The sequence below is a fragment of the Quercus lobata genome, chromosome 4, assembly GCF_001633185.2.
Source record: "Quercus lobata isolate SW786 chromosome 4, ValleyOak3.0 Primary Assembly, whole genome shotgun sequence".
Taxonomy (NCBI): Eukaryota; Viridiplantae; Streptophyta; class Magnoliopsida; order Fagales; family Fagaceae; genus Quercus; species Quercus lobata.
Window position 1 is genome coordinate 36,734,474 of NC_044907.1, and position 20,597 is coordinate 36,755,070.

At 32.4% G+C, this 20,597-nt stretch overlaps 1 protein-coding gene across 1 annotated transcript; it reads right to left on the reverse strand.

Moving 5' to 3' along the window:
• Nucleotides 1–15,231: 15,231 nt before the first annotated feature.
• LOC115985120 (zinc finger MYM-type protein 1-like) lies at nt 15,232–16,648 on the reverse strand. Its single transcript, XM_031108089.1, has 2 exons — nt 16,627–16,648; nt 15,232–16,358 (listed from the first exon to the last, which is right to left on the reverse strand). The coding sequence occupies exons 1-2, from the start codon at nt 16,646–16,648 to the stop codon at nt 15,232–15,234; spliced, it is 1,149 nt and encodes a 382-aa protein (XP_030963949.1).
• Nucleotides 16,649–20,597: the final 3,949 nt, after the last annotated feature.

Sequence of the window (20,597 nt, forward strand, 5' to 3'; positions counted from 1 at the left end):
ACCACAACTTTGTCGTGTTGAGATAACAACTGTACCTACTGATAAAGCATCTTTATCCCTTAAAGTTTTTGTGCTTAAAAGTGAGTCTCTAAAGCTTTAAATTAAATTCTCAAAGTAGTTTTGAGTCATGCTGTTGCCGTTGGAAAACAAGACAACTAGTAACTGATCGATTCAAAACCTTATTTTCTGATCAATTTGTTTTGGACTTGAATTTTTGAAATTCACAAAGCAATTTCATTCGAATTTTTGAAGCAAACAGGTTCTAAACTCTCTCTCTATCTTGGCTTGCAATCTCATTTTCTCATCTATATTATGTGATTGTTAGAGCTTGGTGCTGTTGATTTTTTTCCCCAATTTTAGAATCTCTATATTTGTCTGAGAATCTAAAAGCGCTCAGAGGATTTTGAATTCTGTGGTTTTCATTTGAATTTTTGCCTGAATAGAGTATTGAATTTGAAATGCTATGCCAAAATTGGATGTTAGAAGAATAGATTGGTGAAAATTAGGGCTTACATGTTATCCATGGAATTGTAAACCTGCTGAAATTTGATTTTTGGTGAGAATCCCATGTCATTGGATAAATCTTATTGGTGTAGAATTTATTGTTTATAGTATATGTTTAATGGGTGATATGTGATCAAGTTAAGAAATCTAGTTTTGACATCCAAAATTTCAGCCCTTAGGCTGTAAAACGCTTCTAAATTTACATCAGTTAAGTGCCAAACCACAGAGTGCTATTACAGGGTTGAAACTTAATGCTGATCTTGGAAGGTTTGTAAGAGATAAGAATCCAAATATATATATATATATATATATTTATATATATATATCCTTCCAATATTTTCTTTTTCATTTGGCTTAGTGTCTCCCTGTCGTTTTATGGATTACAGCTTTTGTGATGATTATGGTTCTTTGATTTCTGTTGAAATTCAGTAGTGAAGAATTGAAGATGTCCACCCAGTTTCTTTGTACAAGATTGTCTCATGTCAATCTCAACAAACCTGAATGCCATATAGTCATGGTCCTGCCTTTTTTCATTCCTGCTCGTGTGCATTTGATGGACATCTACCTAGTTTAAGGGAAGTCGTCAATTTTATGTTAGAAGGACTATAATACTTTTTCAGTACTTTGGACCACCTGCAGCATGCACTTGCCACTAGTTTAGGAGGTGAAAAGGTTGGGTGGGCTGGGGTGTGATTGGGGAAGGTTCAGGTTTGAATCTTGCTTTGCAAAAAAAAAAAACAAGTATAACTAGTATGTGGCTCTTTAATCTTCTACTTAGAATGATTCAATTATTATTGTTTAACAACTGAGAACCAGATCAAGTTTATAGTTCTTTTACCTTTGTCTTGTGTGTTGGTTATATTATGAATTTTTTGAGCTATATATCTATGTTTTGTGAGTTCTTGCAGAAAATCCAGAGTAAATTTAGAAACAAATACTGTTTGCTAATAACATAACAAAAAGGCATCTTTTGTTTTGCACATAATGTCTTGTTGAAAAGTGACTAATATAACAATTGTGGTTAAGGAGAAGTGGCCTATATATAATAGCCTTCAAATGACTGAGTGAGCTCAGTTCTTGATCATTATATATATATTCTTGAGGGTAGTAAATCTGCTTTAGTTAATTCTCAAGGAAAAGATTTGTTGATTAAATATTTTCTTGCTGATGGGGCTTTTGTGTCTTGATTTTTGTTAGTTAAGGCATTGACTGTTGATGGTGGAATGGAACATCCTGATTGTTGTTGCATGTTTGAGTTACCTAATTAGTTCTTCGTTGGGTTGGGACTTGGGACTGAGATTTTCTATGCTTTTTAAAGCTTAATTAAAGAAAGATTGTGTTTTGGCCAAATTCATTGGATAAAACTAAAGTGTATCTACCTTCTTACTGACTATCCCAACCATTTTGCATAATTTGATGGAATTTGTAGGAAGCTACAGTGAAGTTGACAGAATTGGGAAGATATACGTAAGCATCCTCTGCTTCAGGACTTGACTAAGGTATTTTCATGCTTCCATGTTTGAAATTTTTATGAATTTTATCTACAATAAACTGGACATGGTGCTTTAACCAGGCTTCCAAGATAGTTTTTCTGCTGATCTTTTGACTTTCGTGCACCATAGGTGAAACCAAGTGACCCTGATGTTTTCCATTTACTTAATTTTTTTTTTTTTTATAAGTTTTAAATATATCATTCAAATTTCTCATTTCTTAAATAAGATATCATGATAATCAAAACTCACCACAAAATTACACCTAATATTACTCAAATATTTGAGAAACACATTCAAATACATAGCGAGATTGTATTTTAATATAAATTCTAAATTTCACTTTCCAAATAACTAAGTCTTATGTCAAACAAAAATCAAACAAAAGCTATGAGAGGGAGAGAGAAGGCTTGTGATGGAGAACTCAAAAAACACACATAAAATTGTAGATTAACCCAAAATAGTGTTATAAAAGAAAATATAATGATTCATCAACCTAAAGTTAAATTTTAAGAATGAATAAATAATCGAGAAAAAGAATAATCACCTTTTTTGGGAAAAACTTGAATTGGATAAATTTATAGAAAATAAGATGAGAAGAAGAATGGTCAAAATAAAAGATATAGTCACACCAAATTATCCAAGTCATGTTATGTAATTGAATGACATTATATTCTTATATTCTATTTTTATAATGCAATATGATAGCACTTGACAATAAAAAAAAAGGGAAAAATAACAACTTGAAAACATAAAACCAAAAAGTTTGGAGCATGAAATTCAATTCAATCCTATTTATTTTTTGTAGTGGAAACTGGTATTCATCAACCTAAAGTAGAGTTTTAAAGAACACACAAATTCATCAACCTAAAGTAAAGATATAAAACATTAAAAAAAAAAAACTACAAAAAAAGGAAAAAAAAATATATGAGAGAGAGAGAGAGAGAGAGAGAGAGAATAATAGTAGAGTTCTAAAGAACATGGAAATTCATTAATATAAAGCAAAGATAAAAAAAAAAAAATATTTTTTTTTAAGAAAAAAATCTACCATGAAAAACACGAGAAAGAGAGAGAGTAATAACACTTTTGTGTGATAAAATACGTTTAGAGTGAAGGAGATTAGCAAATTTATAGTAAGAGGATGGGGGATAAGAATAGTCAAAATAAAAGGAAGATGAAGGTATGAAGGAAAAGTAATATTAATATTAATAGTAGTGGGGAGATGAAAAGGCAAAAGGAAAGGGGAAAAGTTGGAGAAAATGTAACTGTAAACTACAACATTAATAAATAAATAAAAAGAGTCAAAAAAATGAAAGAGAAATGATTGAAAATAAGTAGGTGATATGGCTATTGACGTGGTTCAACAGAAGCGTAGTAATAATAAATTCTATACTTCAGCTTTTAGATAAGTAGGTGATATGGCTGCTGATGTGGCTCAACAAAAGCGCAGTAACAATAAATTCTACGCTTCATTTTTTAGATATATATAGATATAGATGAAGTTCAATTTGGAATTGCGCCATTGTATTTATGTTTATATTTTGAATCAGATTATTAAATTTTAATCACGTGAAGGAATGCATCCAAATTTATTTATTTATTTTAAAAAAAATACTTATTTCAATGGTTTCAAATTGTTGAAACTTATCTCAAGAAAACATATGTTTCGACCTTTTTAATAATATTTCGACATACTTTTTTTTGACGATTTCAACCGATAAATATAACAAACTTTCTTGTATGGAGGGTAATACATGAGGTGTTTGAAGATGAAAAAATAAGGGATAATTCCACTAGATATGTTGTAAATAGATGCTCATGTTAGGGTAAAATGGGCAATTTTTGGATATTATTGTAGTGCTTTGGACAAATTGGTTTGCATCAGCCCCATCACAGTGTCACACTTAACTATGTTGTGAATTTAGGTATAAAGTTAGGACTTAGGTGCATTCCTAGACTTTCTCCACAAAGTTCACATTTATTCCCACATCTCAGTTTCTCTTCATTGAAATTGTTGGGCCTGACGGCTCTAACCTAAATTATATGTTTTTTTTTTTGTTTTTTTTTTATTTTATGGGACCTAAATTGTATGTTAGAGTAGGCATGAGCATGGTTAATGCACCCAACACCTATCAACTCTAGCCCCATTCTAGACTCAAATCCATCTAAGCTGAAAACACATATTTGAACACAACTAAGAATTTAATAGAATGTGACATGATTATGCAATTACTAAAGCCAGGACTAACATCTTTGCAAGAATTGTTAAAGTGAGCCATGGAAATTAATAATAGTTTTAGGTGCTGGTCCAAGGTCTAGAATTAAAGTCGATAGCCAATGGAGCTTTAAATTGAACATCAAGTTTAGAGGCTGTTACATATACACAAAATCAATGAATCCAACATGGGAATAACATGTAATTGAATTAGGGTCATGGAAATTAATTCAAGGAAATGCATAAATAACAAACACCATGGCTGTAAAGGATACATCATGTAAAAAATTCCTTAGCAAGAGCTGAAATAAAAGTATAGCCTAATTCAAAGACAGATTTAGTTTTTTTGGTTCTTGACTAGATAAAGTTGCATAAGGCCTCTACAACATGAACTTGCAGCCACTTTATTCATGAATTAACATCAACAACAATTAGCCATGGAATTCAATTGAATCAAGTAACAAAAAATATTCACAGCCAAATAAAAATCAGTGCATGAAATCACAACTTACATAAAATTGAAGGTAAAATCGGTTTAGGTAGAATAGGTTAGTCTTGCACCAAAGTTTCTTTCTTTCTTTCTCCTTTTTATTTTATTTTTCTTTATTATTTTTTTTAATTTTTAAATTTTTAAATTTTTTTTAAATTAATTTTTTTATTATTATTAATTTTTTTTAGCGCTCTCATATTTTGGCCCTTTACACACTTTGTCTTAACCCGAAACATGGAAGCCAAGACACAATTTCTGGCTGGTTAGATGAAAAACGAGGATGTGGCATGTTAAGGCGGAGGTGTTATCTGGTGGCGTTGTTTGTTGTAAAAGAAGTAGGACGTGTCCAGAAATAAGGCCGGTGGTGTGAAAGCGAATAGCATGAGGTGTCATGGGCTGGAAACTTAAATCTTTATTTGCAATATGGTACTTAAATTTCTTCTCAATTGCACTAAGTCCCCTGCCTTTCAAGATTTTCTACAACATCACCCTTATTTAACTTCCACATCAATTTAGTAAATGTCTTATTTCATTTTTAATCACCATTTACTTAAGATATTACATGCTTACATTTAATGAAATAATGCACACATACTTAGTTATAAGGTTGGAGATGCAGAATATCACAATTATTATTGCATATGTTGATTCTTAATTGTCCTTACATCGTAGCGTTATTTGAGATGCTATCAAGTGTCAACAACTATATTTTGTTGTGGCATTTTCTATTTAATGTGTCAGTTGGTGTATAATATATAGAGATCTTCTTTTCAAATTCCAAATAACCTGTTCAATGCCACTTGTTTGAGGAAGATGTTAGTGTATAATATATTTTCCGTACATATTCACCTTTGAGTAATCTAAAATCAAGGACCATCATTGTAACTTTGATTTTAGCCTTAAGCTATGTTTGGATTGCGTTTTGGTGGGAAGCGTTTGCGTTTGCCATCCCTTTTTTTTTTTTTTTTTTTTTTTTTTCCATGAACAGTGCAAATATGCAAATGACCAATAATTTCATTAATGAATGGTAACTGAAATATTTTTTTATTATTTTTAATTTTCAGTTTTCAGAAAATAAGCGGTATCCAAACACACTTAATCATGGATATTTGCCTCTCTAATTAGTCTACTATGAGGCCTACATACCCTACACTACATATTTAACCTCCTCTTTGGTATTAGGTTGAACAAAAAACACATCGTATACAGCAAAGCATCTACAACCACACTTAAATTCATACATAATTTCATAACATGCTTAGATGTCATTCAGCATTTACACATGGGACCCACACATGAACTCAATGAAAAAAAAAAAAATAGATGCACCAATCATAACGTGACACTTAACTATGTTGTGATTTTAGGCATGGAGTTAGGTGCATTCATAGACTTCTCTACAAAGTGCACATTTATTCTCATATCCCAATTTCTCTTCATTGAAATTGTTGGGCTTGATGACCTTGACCTAAACTATATGTTTGTTTGTTTGTTTTTGTTTTTTGTTTTTTGTTTTTTTTTTTTTTTTAATGGGGCCTAAATTATATGTTGAGTGGGCATGAGCCTGGTTAATGGACCCAACACCTATCAACTCTAGTGCCATTCTAGACTCAAATCCAGCTAAGGTCCAATTTTCTTTTGTGTATGTAGAACTTGTGTAGAGGCTACGAAGATGAGACATTGTAGGGACTAAGGAGCATGTGTAAAATCATTGTGCAATGGAGAAAATGACATCAGGACAAGTGATGGTGTTACTTCAAATGTGGACTCATAAGATACATTAATGTTTGGATTAATTTTCTCTAGGGCACTAATTATAGGGATCCGGGAAATGCACAATATTCAAAAAAATTGTGTAATAATATAGACAATCCATAGTTTTCTTAACACAAATTAACCAAATCTTGGGCAATGAAACAAATTGGGCACACCGGTGGCAATTAATTTGATAGTTTTTTGGATGGAGTTACTATTCTTGAGGATGATTTATTTAGAAATTTTTTTGGATCAAAAGTATGATTTGAATGTAAAGATTAGCTCATAAAACAAAGAAGAAGAAAAAATCATATGTATATTAGCCTAGTTTTCCATTTCATGGAAATTTATATCCATGGAGAACATTCAAGATTTATACATAACACATGATATGCTTATGAGCTTACCACCCACCCATTATGTCCTCCATGTTACATTTTAATTTATATGTTTTAATATTAACAATTTAACATTAAGTATTGGGATTCAATCATATGAGCCTTATGGCTCAATGACACTCTTTAAGTGCTGGACACCAAGATGTCTCAGGACATAAAACCTACAAAGTTGCACAATGATATCATTAAAACAAAATCAAATGAACCAACCCATCAATCAGCTTATCAATTAACCACACGAATAAGCCCAATTTCCCAAGCCCAACCAACCAACCCAACCCAACAGATTAGTTAAAAGTGCCTTTACTTTACACTTTACGCCCAAAACTGAAATTTCTGTTCCAAAGAATCCAAACAAGTTCTCGTCCACAACCTCTGATCGTTCCAATATATTTGTGGAACCCCAGTATTAGAAAATTTAAGAGATTGCCTGATTCGTTTTTAAGCAACTAGCGACCAAGAAGTTTGGGTTTCTACCGGATTTGCTTATCAATCCAAGACAAATGACTACAAGGTTGTAAAGCTTTGGAGTACTCCGGTTGTGGCTGAGGTTTACACGTTAAGCTCGGACTCATGGAAAAAGGTTTAAATCTCTCTGTGATCCAATGTTGTGATTCGATTAAGACCATTATCATGTTGTTTCCTTTGGTATCCTTCTGTTTTGCTGTAGGCATAAATTTACTGATATGATGTGAGTGAATTTAATTGAGATGTATGTCAACCCTTTATGCTTGTGGCGATTTCATGAAATAACATAAAATTTAATTCTGACTTTTTGTGTGCCTCTCTGATGGTGTTGCAAACTATTAGAATAGAGATCTTACTTAAATCCAAAAAATAAAAATAAAAATGGAGCAGAGAAGGGGGAGGAAAAGAAGCCCTGTGATGAGAATGTTGAATTGGGATGTGGAAGTTCTTATGTGGTGAGTATAGGCCCAGCAAAGGTCTTGTGCTTGGTTCCTTGATCAAAATGATATATATCTTGCTAGTGGCTGCAGTGCATCTGCTATGCAATTTTAGCTTGTTGCGTTGAGAGAAAAATTGAGATGACATGTAGTGACTGAGATGGCTAAATCATGGATTGTCAACACCTTCACTATTTAAATTGAGATGGCTAAATCACATGTTCATTGCCAATGGTAATGAGAATGAATCAGGGTGTTTAGCTGCCAATACATTGTGTTTCTATTAGTATTGTTGTGGTCATTTAGTGAAAATATTTTTTAACAGATTATTAGTGTAAGGTAATATGGTAAGTGATTTTTGAAGTTCAAAGTTTATGGTAATCTGGGTAGTATTTCTAAACTTTTTTTTAATATGAAGAAGATTTAAAGAGTTATTTTGAACTAAAGTTATCTTTTGCTTGGACATCATACAGGTCTTTTTTCTTTTCTTTTTTCAAACACTCTGGAGTTGATTTCCATTTTGAAAGTTGATCGCCATTGTAAATAGAACTTTTTCATTGATATCAAATTCTTTTTCAGATTTCTCTAAAATCGTAAATTTGTTTAATGACATCTATTGTCTTTAGTGTAAAATTTGGGAGGAGTAATAAACCATTTCCTTGATTGTCCAATCTCTAGTTGCTTCTAGGAATTGTCTTTATTTATTTCAAGGTACACTTGTGACACTCCAAAAATTTATTTTTCCTTGAATTCAATCATTCCGTCAAGAATGAGTACTGGTATCCACAATTTTCATCAAAACAGGTATACTTTGGTAGCTTCTGGTCAATTTTAGTGCCTTAGATTTAAGTTTACTTAAACCATTTCTCAGTCAACCACCTAGACATGCATATACTTTCTTACATGGATTCGTTTTATATTGATTGCACTGAGGCATACAGTAAAATTCTCCATCAAAATTTCAAAACTCATTCCTCACCATAGCTAAAAGACTTTGCAGGAAAAATTAAATAAACCCATATTTCATCCTACTTTTCAAGCAGATATCTAAGCAAGATCAATATCATAGGATGGTAGCATCATTTTATTTATTTATTTTTTTTTTGGGGGGGCTATTAAGTTTGTCTTGGTCCCAAGGAAAATTTATACCAGATGTTCACAATAACACACGAGGAGTTTAGCACATCATAGTGCAAACCTCAGCAAAGTAGTTCATTCATTACTGTTTGATTTCTTTTTCTTCATTTTTATTGGGTGGGGGGACCAAAAGAAAACATAAAATTAGCTTTTTAGTTCTCTTTGATTCTTAAAAAAAAAGGGAAGGAAGCTTATTAGATCTCTTTCTATATCTTTGGACTCTGCTCCAACACATGCATTTTGGGTTCTACATCAAAACTTAATCTCAGAGGGAAGCTTTACTAACTGGAATAGGTTATAGGTGCAAGGTCATTGGGTGCATACAACATGGCTAGATCATCCAATCGTGCCACAATTCAGTTATATGTGGGTGACTTTGCTCCTTTACACGCACTGAATTTCCATCCTCAGTTTTGGTGTCAACACTTAAAGTTACTGGGGCTTCAGATTCTGCTGCTAGAGGTTGCAGCTGACTTTTGACTTCTGTAGCTTTAGATATATCTCCTGATCTTTGAGTCTCTAAGCCTTGTTGATACTGAGTTTGAAGAATTGATTGGATGTCATAAACCCATCTTTCTTCCTACTTTTCAAGAATTGATTGCATCCCTAGAATAACACTTCAGTTGTTTGTTAATACATGCAAAGAGTAATTTTGAACTACATTTATGTTTTGATTGGATGTCATACAAGTCTTTTTTCCTTTTTTTTTTTTTTTTTTTTCAAACTCTCTGTAGTTTACTTTCATTTTGAAAGTTGAAATTGATAGACATTCCAGTTCTCAAATAAAAGTTTTTCATTGATTTCAAATTCTTAATGAGATTTCTCTAAAATCATATTTTTTTTTAATGCATCCATTGTCCTCAGTGTAAAAGTTGAGAGGAGTAATAAGCCATCTCCTTGGTTGTCCAATCTCTGCTTTCGCATTGGTTGCTTCTAGGAATGGTCTTTATCTATTACAAGGTACACCTACGACACTACAACAATTTATTTTTCCTCAAATTCAATTTTTCCTCAGGATTGTTTTCCTTGATCCAAAAACTTTACATGAGAAGAATCTTGATATTCAAATTCAATATTGTTCAACTATAACTACTACTTTCGTTGAAAGCCTTGTGTTACTTGAGGGAGCGACTGAGCTATATGTATAAGAAGTGAAGTTATTAGTGATAATCCTGTGATTTTCTTAAGTGTGATGCAAGTGAGATTAATAACATATTATTTCCTTTGGTATAATTTTGTTTTGCAGTAGGCATAAAAGCATTGGTATGATGCAGAGTGGAAATTTTATTTATTTATGATTGTTTAACATAACTTAATGCTTGTGGAATGGATATCAAATACTGGAGGAGAAGAAGTTTGAATGATGTGATGTGCAGATTAGCTTGGGGTTCTGGAATTTTTCATATTTATTGCAGAGAAATAGGACATTCATGGAAGTCTAATAAGCTCAGAAGAAGGTATTGTGCACTCCATCAATTTGTGAGTCAAGAGTCAAGACCTGTGTGGTTGCTAGAGGGAGGTTCAAGAACTATTGTTTTGTATAGAGCTTTTTTATTTTGTGTTTGCTTGACTCTGTTTTTGGATAAAATGTTCTTAATTCTTAGTGATCGTGTTTGTTTGAACTCCCTTGCTCTGTGTTGGCAATTATACGTTTGCCGCAATTTGCTTGCCTTTGGGCTTAGATTGGATGTCTTAAACTCCTCTCTTCCTACTTTTCAAGAATTGATTGCATCCCTATAATAACACTTCAGTTGTTTGTTAATATATACAAAGAGTAATTTTGAACTAAATTTATGTTTTGATTGGATGTCATACAAGTCTTTTTTTTTGCTTTTTTTTTTTTCAAACTCTTTGTAGTTGATTTTTATTTAATTTTTTTTTTTTTTTTGAACTCCCTTGTTCTGTGATGGCTGTTTGTTGTGTTCCTTGCCAATCAAAGGACAAAATTTTGGTTGGTTTTTTGCTTTTAAACTAAACAGGTATGTGCCTCAGATAAAGTAGAGAATTTGAGATGCACCTATGTCTAGGAGTGGTTTTCACTTGTTACTGTATAATCACTGTCTGCCAATGAGTTATGACATTCCAACATTGTTTATTTTTATTTTTTTTATTTTTTATTTTTTTTAAATATTAAATCACTCTATCAAGAATATGATTACTGCTAATTTTTTTTCATTCAAATAGTGAATGGTTTTTAAGGAAAATTGAAAATTTGTAGTTTATTGAAAATTTATAGTTTGTGGGTATCGGATTATGTCTATCTATTTTTAATAATAGCTGTAGTTTAAGAATTTTTTAATTATTTAGGTGGCATACACTCTTGATATCATTCCTCTTATCCAAATTACATCATCCACAATGGCCAGCCATTTGGAACCAAAAGTTTATCTTCCCATACCATATCAACACAATAAAATGTATTGTTGCAACTTACAGCTTTACCAAATCCTAACTATATTAGTAGCAAACCTGTAGAAAACACATTTTACAATTGTTTTAAATTGTATCTGTAAATATAATGTTGGTTTACACACTCCATAGAAGATTCCTCTATAGAAAGGCCTGAAAGGCAAGCACAAGCTGTTTACATTATGTAGACTCATCATACAAATTAAATCACATATTTGCAACATAATTATTATCGCATATGTTGGTTCTCAATTGTCCTTACATTGTAGCAAGAATAAATGCTACCCTATAGTAATTATACAGATGTTGCTTTCTATTCCAAGTGTTTCAGGTATGTAATGTTTCTTAGTGGCAGCTTTATGGACAATAAGAACATGTTCTATAAAGCTTGAACTCACATATTTTGTAACAAAAGCTACTCAAAGAGATAAACCCGTGCAACGCACAAGTTATCGAAAATTTTTATTATTGGTTTTCCACTTCACTTTCGTGTGAGCTTTTATTGTTTATATTGCTTGATGCTTTTAAGATGATATTTCCAGAGGTAGAAAAAAAATTTTGTGCTATTTGTTTGGAATAATTATAAATTAATTCAATTAATCTACTACTTAAAGAGTTTGGGGTCTAAACTGATTTTTTCATTTAGTATCAAAGAATAGGTATGCTTGTTTATAAACTTTTTTCTTATGTGTGATCCTTGACCTCGGTGTCTAAACTTTTTCATTTTGAAATTTGGGGGCTAATTGAATTTTTCATTTATGAATGCGATCCTTTAAGTCCCATTTCCTTTGACCAACATAATGATTATTTAAAATAACTTATTATTAATGGTATTTTTTACATTATTTTTCACATAAAGTAAAATCCTATGATCCTTGATTCGATTCTACCATCTTGTCTCACTACAACAAAGTTTCTTGTAGTGTCTATAAGGACCTTTCGTAGATCTTGCTTAGGATCCCAATTTTAATAACTTTAGTTTTACTTGTAAATTACAATTTTCTTTTATAGATTGTGTTTCATCTATTCCCAAATATTTTTTCATTAATGAGTGCAACTAGAATAGCAAATGTAGAATCCTATTTTCAATAGAAGTTTTAAATGCATTCACTAATAAGTGCTCTGGACATGATCTTATGAAGCTGCACTTGTGCATATGAGTTGACTTAATGAAAGCATTCCAATTCATGTTGCCTACCATGGTCTCAATCAGATCAAATATCCATAATTCTAGAGTAATTCCTGTTATTATCTTTTTATAGGTAAATAGTAAGAATGGGATGTAGAGTTCAAATCACAAGCACGATATCACAAAAGATGTGGACTTCAACCCATGATGCCTACTAATAGAATTATACCACTAATTTTAAAAAATATATATTAATTATATTGTGTGCGAAATTAAATAGAGGACTGACTTGCTAGTAACAAGGTGGTACTGTATTTTCTAGTCAACTAATAGTTTTGGGCAAATTACAATAAACTCATCTATAGTTAAGTTTGTTTTCACCTTACATATCGTAGTTCAAAACTTAACACTTTACCTATCTGAGATTACCTATGTTAGGGTTCCATAACTCATCTTAATTTAGAGGGAAAAGGATAAGGTTTTTTGCATACTCGATTGCCTAAAAGATAGGTTCTTTTTGTTTTTTTTTGGGTACATTATCTCAAACATCAACGTCATTGCAGTCACTAAGGACCATGTATTCTTCAATCAACTAGCAACAATCAATTGAAACTTCTCTCCATCATCGCAGTTGGCATAGAACTAGGGCTAGTCTACATGGAACATATGTTCTACTCTAAGTTATGCGTTTGTTTACAATTTTGTTTTGGTTATTTGAGTGAATGAAATGCTAGCTTGTAAATCTTGTTTTAACAAATTTAATAGTCTTAGTAAACTAGAACATAGATTTTTCATTCTATACACCTTATCTTCTCTAAACTCTGAAATCTGAATATTACAATTGAACACCAATACTTGAAAAAGCGTAGTATGAAATTTTATACCTAGCTAAGTTGCTCTATGTATACAGTCAAAGTGTTGAATTTTGTTGAATTTTGTTTCAGATTGACTATTGGAACAGAATATTTCAAAACTGGTGTGCATCGATACACAATTTCAGGGTTATACAATGGAGATATATATATATATATATATATATATTAGGGATGGACCTAGTAGGGGGCTTGGGCCCCCTGGCCCAAAAATATTTTTTTACTAGGTATATTTTATGTTTTTAATAGTTGGGCCCCCTCTCTCCCAAAACCTTGGCCCTTGTTAGCCAGCCCATCCTAGACAGCCCAGACCCAACCCAACCTAAAAAAAAAAAAAAAAAACCATTAACCCATGTTATATACAAACCAAATTCAAAAAGAAAAAAAAAAAAAAAGAGAAGTCAAGAGAGATCGAGAGACAAAAACTGGAGAGAATAAAGACAACCCAGTCCAGCCAACTCATGTAAATTCTCAACCCAAAAAATAATAAATTTTATTAAATATTTTTTCTTGACTACCTAAAAAACTTTTGAACTCCCTACTTTGAACACCTTGGGAGAAAAAAAAAAATCTTTAGCTCACTTTGGAGATGATTGTAAAAGGAGATGACACCACCAACCTTCAACAAATAAAAGATTTGCATTTGTGTGCCTTTGACTCTTCTAATTTTTTTCTCTATCTATTCATCTCCCTTATTTCTTAATCTCTGGCGACTGGCATCCTGAGTTGCTTGACTTGCAAAGTTTGTTCTGTTTGCTCTTGCTTGTTTTCTTCTTTACTCACTGATTAGATTGCTCCAAGAATTACAACCATGATCCATGTGTATGGTTTATATTTACAACCGTGGTCCACGTGTTTTAGTTCCAGTATTTTGCGCTCTACAACCATGGTCCACGTGTTTTAGTTCCAGTAGTTTGCGCTCTCTTTTTTCTACTTTTGTTTCTCTTTTATTTTACCACCACACAGGGATGGACGCAGGATTTTAAGTTGAGGGGGGGGATTGGGGGCGGAGATAAGCGAAAAAAAATATTTTCAAATACACATCCATATAGTATTAATAAACTATCAACAAAGACAAATATCCAAAAATCATTGTTTCTTAACATATAAAATACAATCATCTACTAACAAAAACAAAAGACACGAAACACTATTGTTTCTTTATACAATCATCTATGAAAAGGGAACTCGATTCTCATTCAAATCTTCAAAATCATCTACGATTGAATCCAAGCTAAATGTCGAAGCTATATCCTTTTCAATGTATAATATCAAAGAGTTCGTCAAAAAATCATTTTCCATTTTGTTTCGAATGTTAGTTTTGACAACTTTCATAGCTAAAAATGCTCGCTCTGTAGTAGCAGTAGAAATTGGAAGAGTAAGCACAAGTCTCACCATTCTATAAACAAGTTTGTAGTGTTCTGAATTTTCAGTTCTCACTAACTATTGAGACAACTCAGATAAACTTTTCAATTTTTTGAACTTTGGATCTTGGACTATATTATGCTCAAAATGATAAAGCTCTTTCTCCAACACTTGTTTGTCATAATCTGTGAAATCTTGTGGATAGAAATTCTTTACCAATAGACAAAGATCACTAATTTTGAAAAATTTTAATGCTTCTTGAGGTTCTAAAGCTAAGCTAAGCCTAAGTAACTCCATTGCATCTTCATTAAATCGATAATTTAGTTCCTGTAGTTGGGAATATATTGTAGCATAAAAAATATTTACTCGATAATGATGCTCATTTGTAACGTTATCTTGCTAATTACAAGCTCAATCTCGCCTCGCAACATAACGAGCATTCACATCTAGGACAAAATGATATCACAATGGTGAGTAAGCCATCCCATCCATCATCTCTAAAATTTTGGATAAGTGCTTTAGTAGATGAAACTAAACGCATGGCATTTAAAATGTCTTGAGATTAGCTTTGCAAAGCTTGACAAAGTTTATCAGTGATTTCTATAGTTTTCTTCTCAAGATGCAAGATGAAGACAAATTCAAATGAAGTTAAACCATCATAAGCTAACTCTCTTTCTGCCCGATGTTCTCCATCAATTGCATCATCAATTATATTTTGCAAAACTTCAACAGTTGAAGTAAACATCCTTAATAAGCCAGAAACTAATCTAAAATGTGAACTCCAACATGTTTCTACAGGTCTTTGTAAAGTGCCAATTTGATTAAGTCCACTTCCAGTTTCAAGCTCTTCAAGATCAATCAAATGTGCTATTTCATTAGCATTGGCAACTTTTAATTGCTCATTGCGCTTGCATGAAGCATTAACAATTTTGATAAGAAAAAGCAATGTATGAAAAAAATGACAAATGGGAACAACTTGTTTTGATGCTTTTACTAATGCCAATTGTAAGCGATGTGCAAAACAATGGATGTAGTAAGCATATGGGCAATCATTCAAAATCAAAACTTGTAATCCATTCCACATACCTCGCATGTTGCTTGCTCCATCATATCCTTGCCCTCGAATGTTCTGTATATCTAAGCAATGTTGAGATAACAAAGAATATATCCCCTTCTTTAGAGTCAAAGCTGCAGTGTCAACAACATGAATAAGCCCAAAAAAACGTTCTTTCACAAAGTCTTTTGCATCAACATATCTAAAAACCACAACCATTTGCTCTTTCATGGACTCATCACGAGCTTCATCAACCATTATGCAAAACTTTGCATCACCAATTTCTTCTTGAATGGCCTTCTTCACTTTAGCTGAGAAAACATGTAGAATTTCATTTTGAATCCTAGGTGATGTGTAGGTTGCATTTTTGGGAGCTTTTTCTATTATTTCAGCAACTTTCTCATTCCAAAAAGTCACAATACCCAATGATTCAAAAAAGTTCCCACGATTTAATGAACTAAAACTTTCATCATTACCTCTAAAAGCTATAGCTTGAAAGGCAATATACCGGACAATAAAAAATGAGGCCTTTAGTTGCAACCGATTATTTGGAACATCCACATTTTTCGGAATTGGAATAGCAACATTAGTTGTTGGCAATTCCACGTTGACTTCAGAAGAATTTGAAGTTGAACCTTTTCTTTTGAAAAAATCAAGCATTGTAGTTGATTTTTCCATGATCTAAAAATAAAATAAGAATCACCATTATTTTCTTAAATTTGTGTGACAATTTTCTATATTATATGATTTTTTTTTCTTTTTGTCGTTTGTCTGCCTTTATTTATGTCTTTGTATTTGTTTGATGTCTTTGTATTTGGTCTGCCTTCTGCCTTTATTTATGTCTTTGTGTTTGGTTTGCCTTTATTTATGTGTTTGTGTTGTCTCCCACTTTCTAACACTAACCCACTAACCCAATGAATCCCATTGGCCACTACCGACACTAATTGACCTTACAGAGAAAAAAAAGGTAAAGTTAAAGACTTTAACTTTACCTTTACCTTTTGTCCGTTGCCTAACTCCACTTGTCCCTATTATGCCAAACTACCAATCAACAAGGAAAAAACTAATCTCTACAACTACAAACTCTACTTTCTCTCTCTATCTCTCTTATCTATATAGAGAGTCACAAACACAAAGTCATAGAGTCACAAAGCCAAAAAGCTGAACAAAAAAAAAAAAAAAACACCACCGGCACTGGTAGCACAGATTCAATTCACAATCAGTCAATCACCAACATCAGTTCAGTTCATCAGTAAAAACACAAACATGAAACACCACCAGTCCACAAGCACAGTTTCTGTGAATCTTAGATTCTCAGATTAGATCACAAACATTTTATATTTATTAAGTTTTAAATGAAAAGATAAGAGTAAATACCTGTGAGCGGCGGCGGCAAGTGGGTCTCGAGCAATCGGTGATGGTGGCAAGTAGGTTTGAAGTGGGCAGCGGCAAGTGGGTCTTGTCGCTGTGGGTCTCAAGTAGCAAGATCAACTGATCAAGATGGGTTTCACTTTTGCAAGCGTCACGGCAACACGGCGTGGGAGTTGGCAGCAGTGCGGCATCACGAGGTGGGTCTCTTTGTCTCGCCTCTCTATCTTTGATCTCTCTGTCTCGCCTCTTAGCTCTCAAGTCTCACTTTCCTTTCTTTTTTTTTCTTTTTTTTTTTTTGTTTTTTTTTTTTTTTTTTTTTTTTGTTTTTTTTTTGCTTTCTCCGTTTGGTTTGGTTTTGGACTGCTGAGAGCTGAGTTTGTTTGTTTGTTTTGTTTTGTTTTTTTTTTTTTTTTTAAAGATTTACATGGGTCATGGGCTGGTCGGATGATGGGCAGGGGTTTATATTTTTGGGAGGGGGGTCGAGCTAAAACTAAGGGGGGGCCTAAGCTCTTTTTTTTTTTTTTTTTTTTGGAAAATTTTAGCTGCTAAAATTTTTTTTTTTTGGGCCCAGGGAGGGCCCGAGCCCCCTTTGCCCCCCTCTTGGGTTTGTCCCTGCCACCACACCCGTGTATGGTATACTGGGATAGGTATGACTATTCCTGGTCCTTCTTTTCTTGATTTTTATTAAATTAATTATATTACTATATAACATATTAACAATATATATATATATATATATATATATATATATATATATAATAAGCTACTTTTAAAATAGATAAAAATATATAATTTAAAAAATAAAACGCTGAAATGTGCAAATCATTATTTGACTAGATTTTTTTTAATGCATTTACTTTCAAGAATTGTTTTTCTACTTTGAAACTTATTAGTATTTTCTTCTATGTTAGTCATTAAGTTCTTAATGGTTTATAATTTAGTTTTGAATCTAATCCCTTAAGCAAGTTAAAAACTATTTGATCTATTCATGATGATATTTCAAAAAATAATACTAAACTTTTGGATTCTAATGTTGAGTTATAAAATAATTAACTTATATATTGAATGGAATTTACATTATACTTTAGACTATTATATAAATTATGAATATACTATATATACAAATCTCATCCCCCCCCCCCCCCCCCCCCCCAAAGACAAGTTCTTAAGTTTCTTAATGGCCATCCTAAAAAAATCTCTAGAGTCATCACTAACTATATGGATGCTTTGGATTTTTTTTTTTTTTTTGCTTATACTCCCACCCCCCCTCCCCCCCCCCCCCCTTTTATAACTTGAAATCTTGGATCCGTCCTTAGAATGAAGCATGACAATAGGTTGTGGTAGCTTTTGCGTTTAACTTTTTGTGAGTTTCACAATTTAATAAAGAGTAATGCTAAAAGCACAAATAATTTTACAAAATTTTTACAAATTGTTGATGTGAGGTTGTGATAAATTCTTATGGGTTCTCATCTTGGTTTGCCACTAATATTATATTTTTACTTACTAATAAACACTTATCACACTAGAAGTTTGAAAAAATTTATAAAATAATTTGTTGCATTAGCATTTTTCCTTAATAAAATAAAGAATAATTTTCACAATAATTTGATAATAAAAACTAGGTGTGAAACTGCCAATGGTAGGTAAAAAAGTGATATAAGTTATGAACTCTAAATGAAAATCAGTAATAATTTACCATTTAAGTTTTGTTGTAAAATTGTTATGAAAATATTGTTTGTTGTAACAATGTTTTAAAATAATAAAAAAAAGTTAAAGCTGATGCTTTGTGTTTGACTTTGAGCGCATTACTTTTCATTTAAGATTATTTTAATCTTTTATATGTGTAGTTTCTCACTTTCAGTCTTTGATAGCAACAGGTTTGCGTTAATTTTGTTTAACTTTTATATATCTCCGTATTTTACAAACCTTTTTCTCACTTTGCGTTAACTTTTAACTTTTGTTTAAAAGCATTACTTTTAGTTTTGTTTAACTTTTATAAATGTCCGTATTGCGTTAATTTTGCGATAACAACAGTTTCTCACTTTGATAGCAACAGTAAAGTAACGCGTAGGATTCTGTACCTTTGAATCTTTGATAACAAAGCAGAAGACTCGAGATTTATTAATATATATGTACGTACAAGAAGTTTAAGTGTAAGATATGCTTATATACTAGGAAACAATAAAAAATTCAGCAAAAGAATACGACTAAGAAGCTACCGTGATAAAGATGTTTACACATGAATGCGCATTGTCAAAAAAAAAAAAAAAGGATTCCTACTTTCTCTCTTTGTAGAAAATTGCAAAACGTGTAGGACACTCTCAGTGGAAAATTGCATAACGTGTAGGAAAAATTGCAAAACATGTAGGACACCCTCAGTGGAAAATTGCATAACGTGTAGGGAAAATAGCAGAATGTGTAGGACACCTTTGGTGGAAAATTGCATAACGTGTAGGAAAAATAGCAGAACGTGTAGGAAACCTTTGGTGGAAAATTGCATAACGTGTAGGAAAAATAGCAGAACGTGTAGGAAACCTTTGGTGGAAAATTGCATAACGTATAGGGAAAATAGTAGAACGAGTAGGACACCCTTGGTGTTAAATTGCATAACGTGTAGGGAAAATTGCATAATGTGTAGGACACCCTTGGTAGAAAATTGCAATGAGGAAAATTCCAACCACATTAGGGTTGTCCAAACCCATCCAAAGACTCGACCCACTCGAAGAAACTGACCAAATTTGACCCGACTACTCCGACAGTCAGTAGTGGGTCTTCACCACCAAAAACCAACTCTGGCAAGTTGGTTTCGGTTTCCCTCCCCCAAAACTCAAAAAACCCAAACTAACTTACAAATACCTAGATTCTAGCAAAAAAAACCCAAATTTTGGTGAAAATTTTCCAGATTCTGGTGAAAAAACCCAGATTCCAGCGAAAATTTTCTAGATCTCGGTGAAAAAGCCTAGATTCTAGTGACATTTCATCTAGATCCGATGAGATTTTGACTAGATCTGTCAAAATCTCATCGAATTCGATGAGATTTTTACCGAATCTAGCGAAATCTTATAGAATCCAATGAGATTTTCACTGGATCTAGGTTTTCTCACCATTTTCTTGTCGTTTTCTCAAGTCTATGATGTCAATTGATCCGTTCGCCACTAGTTGAAGGTTTGATTCACTCGACCTGACTACTTTGGCGATTGGCAGCGGGTGAGATTTTCTGCCACCCAATTCCGTCGGGTTGGTTTCGAGTTGGGCACAAACTCGACCCGAACCAACCCGTGGACTGCCCTACCATGTACCATTAAATCATGAGTCAATTGACACTTTATAGCCATTATATTATTATTATTATAAAAATAATAAAAAAGGAGTCACTAAATTTTGTATAGAATATATATATATATATATTGTGAAAAGGATCCTCTTTTAACCATCCTTTCTTATTTCATATTGTAGTGAGGACTACATCTCTTTTTCCCTTTCAATTCCATATTTCCAGTTCT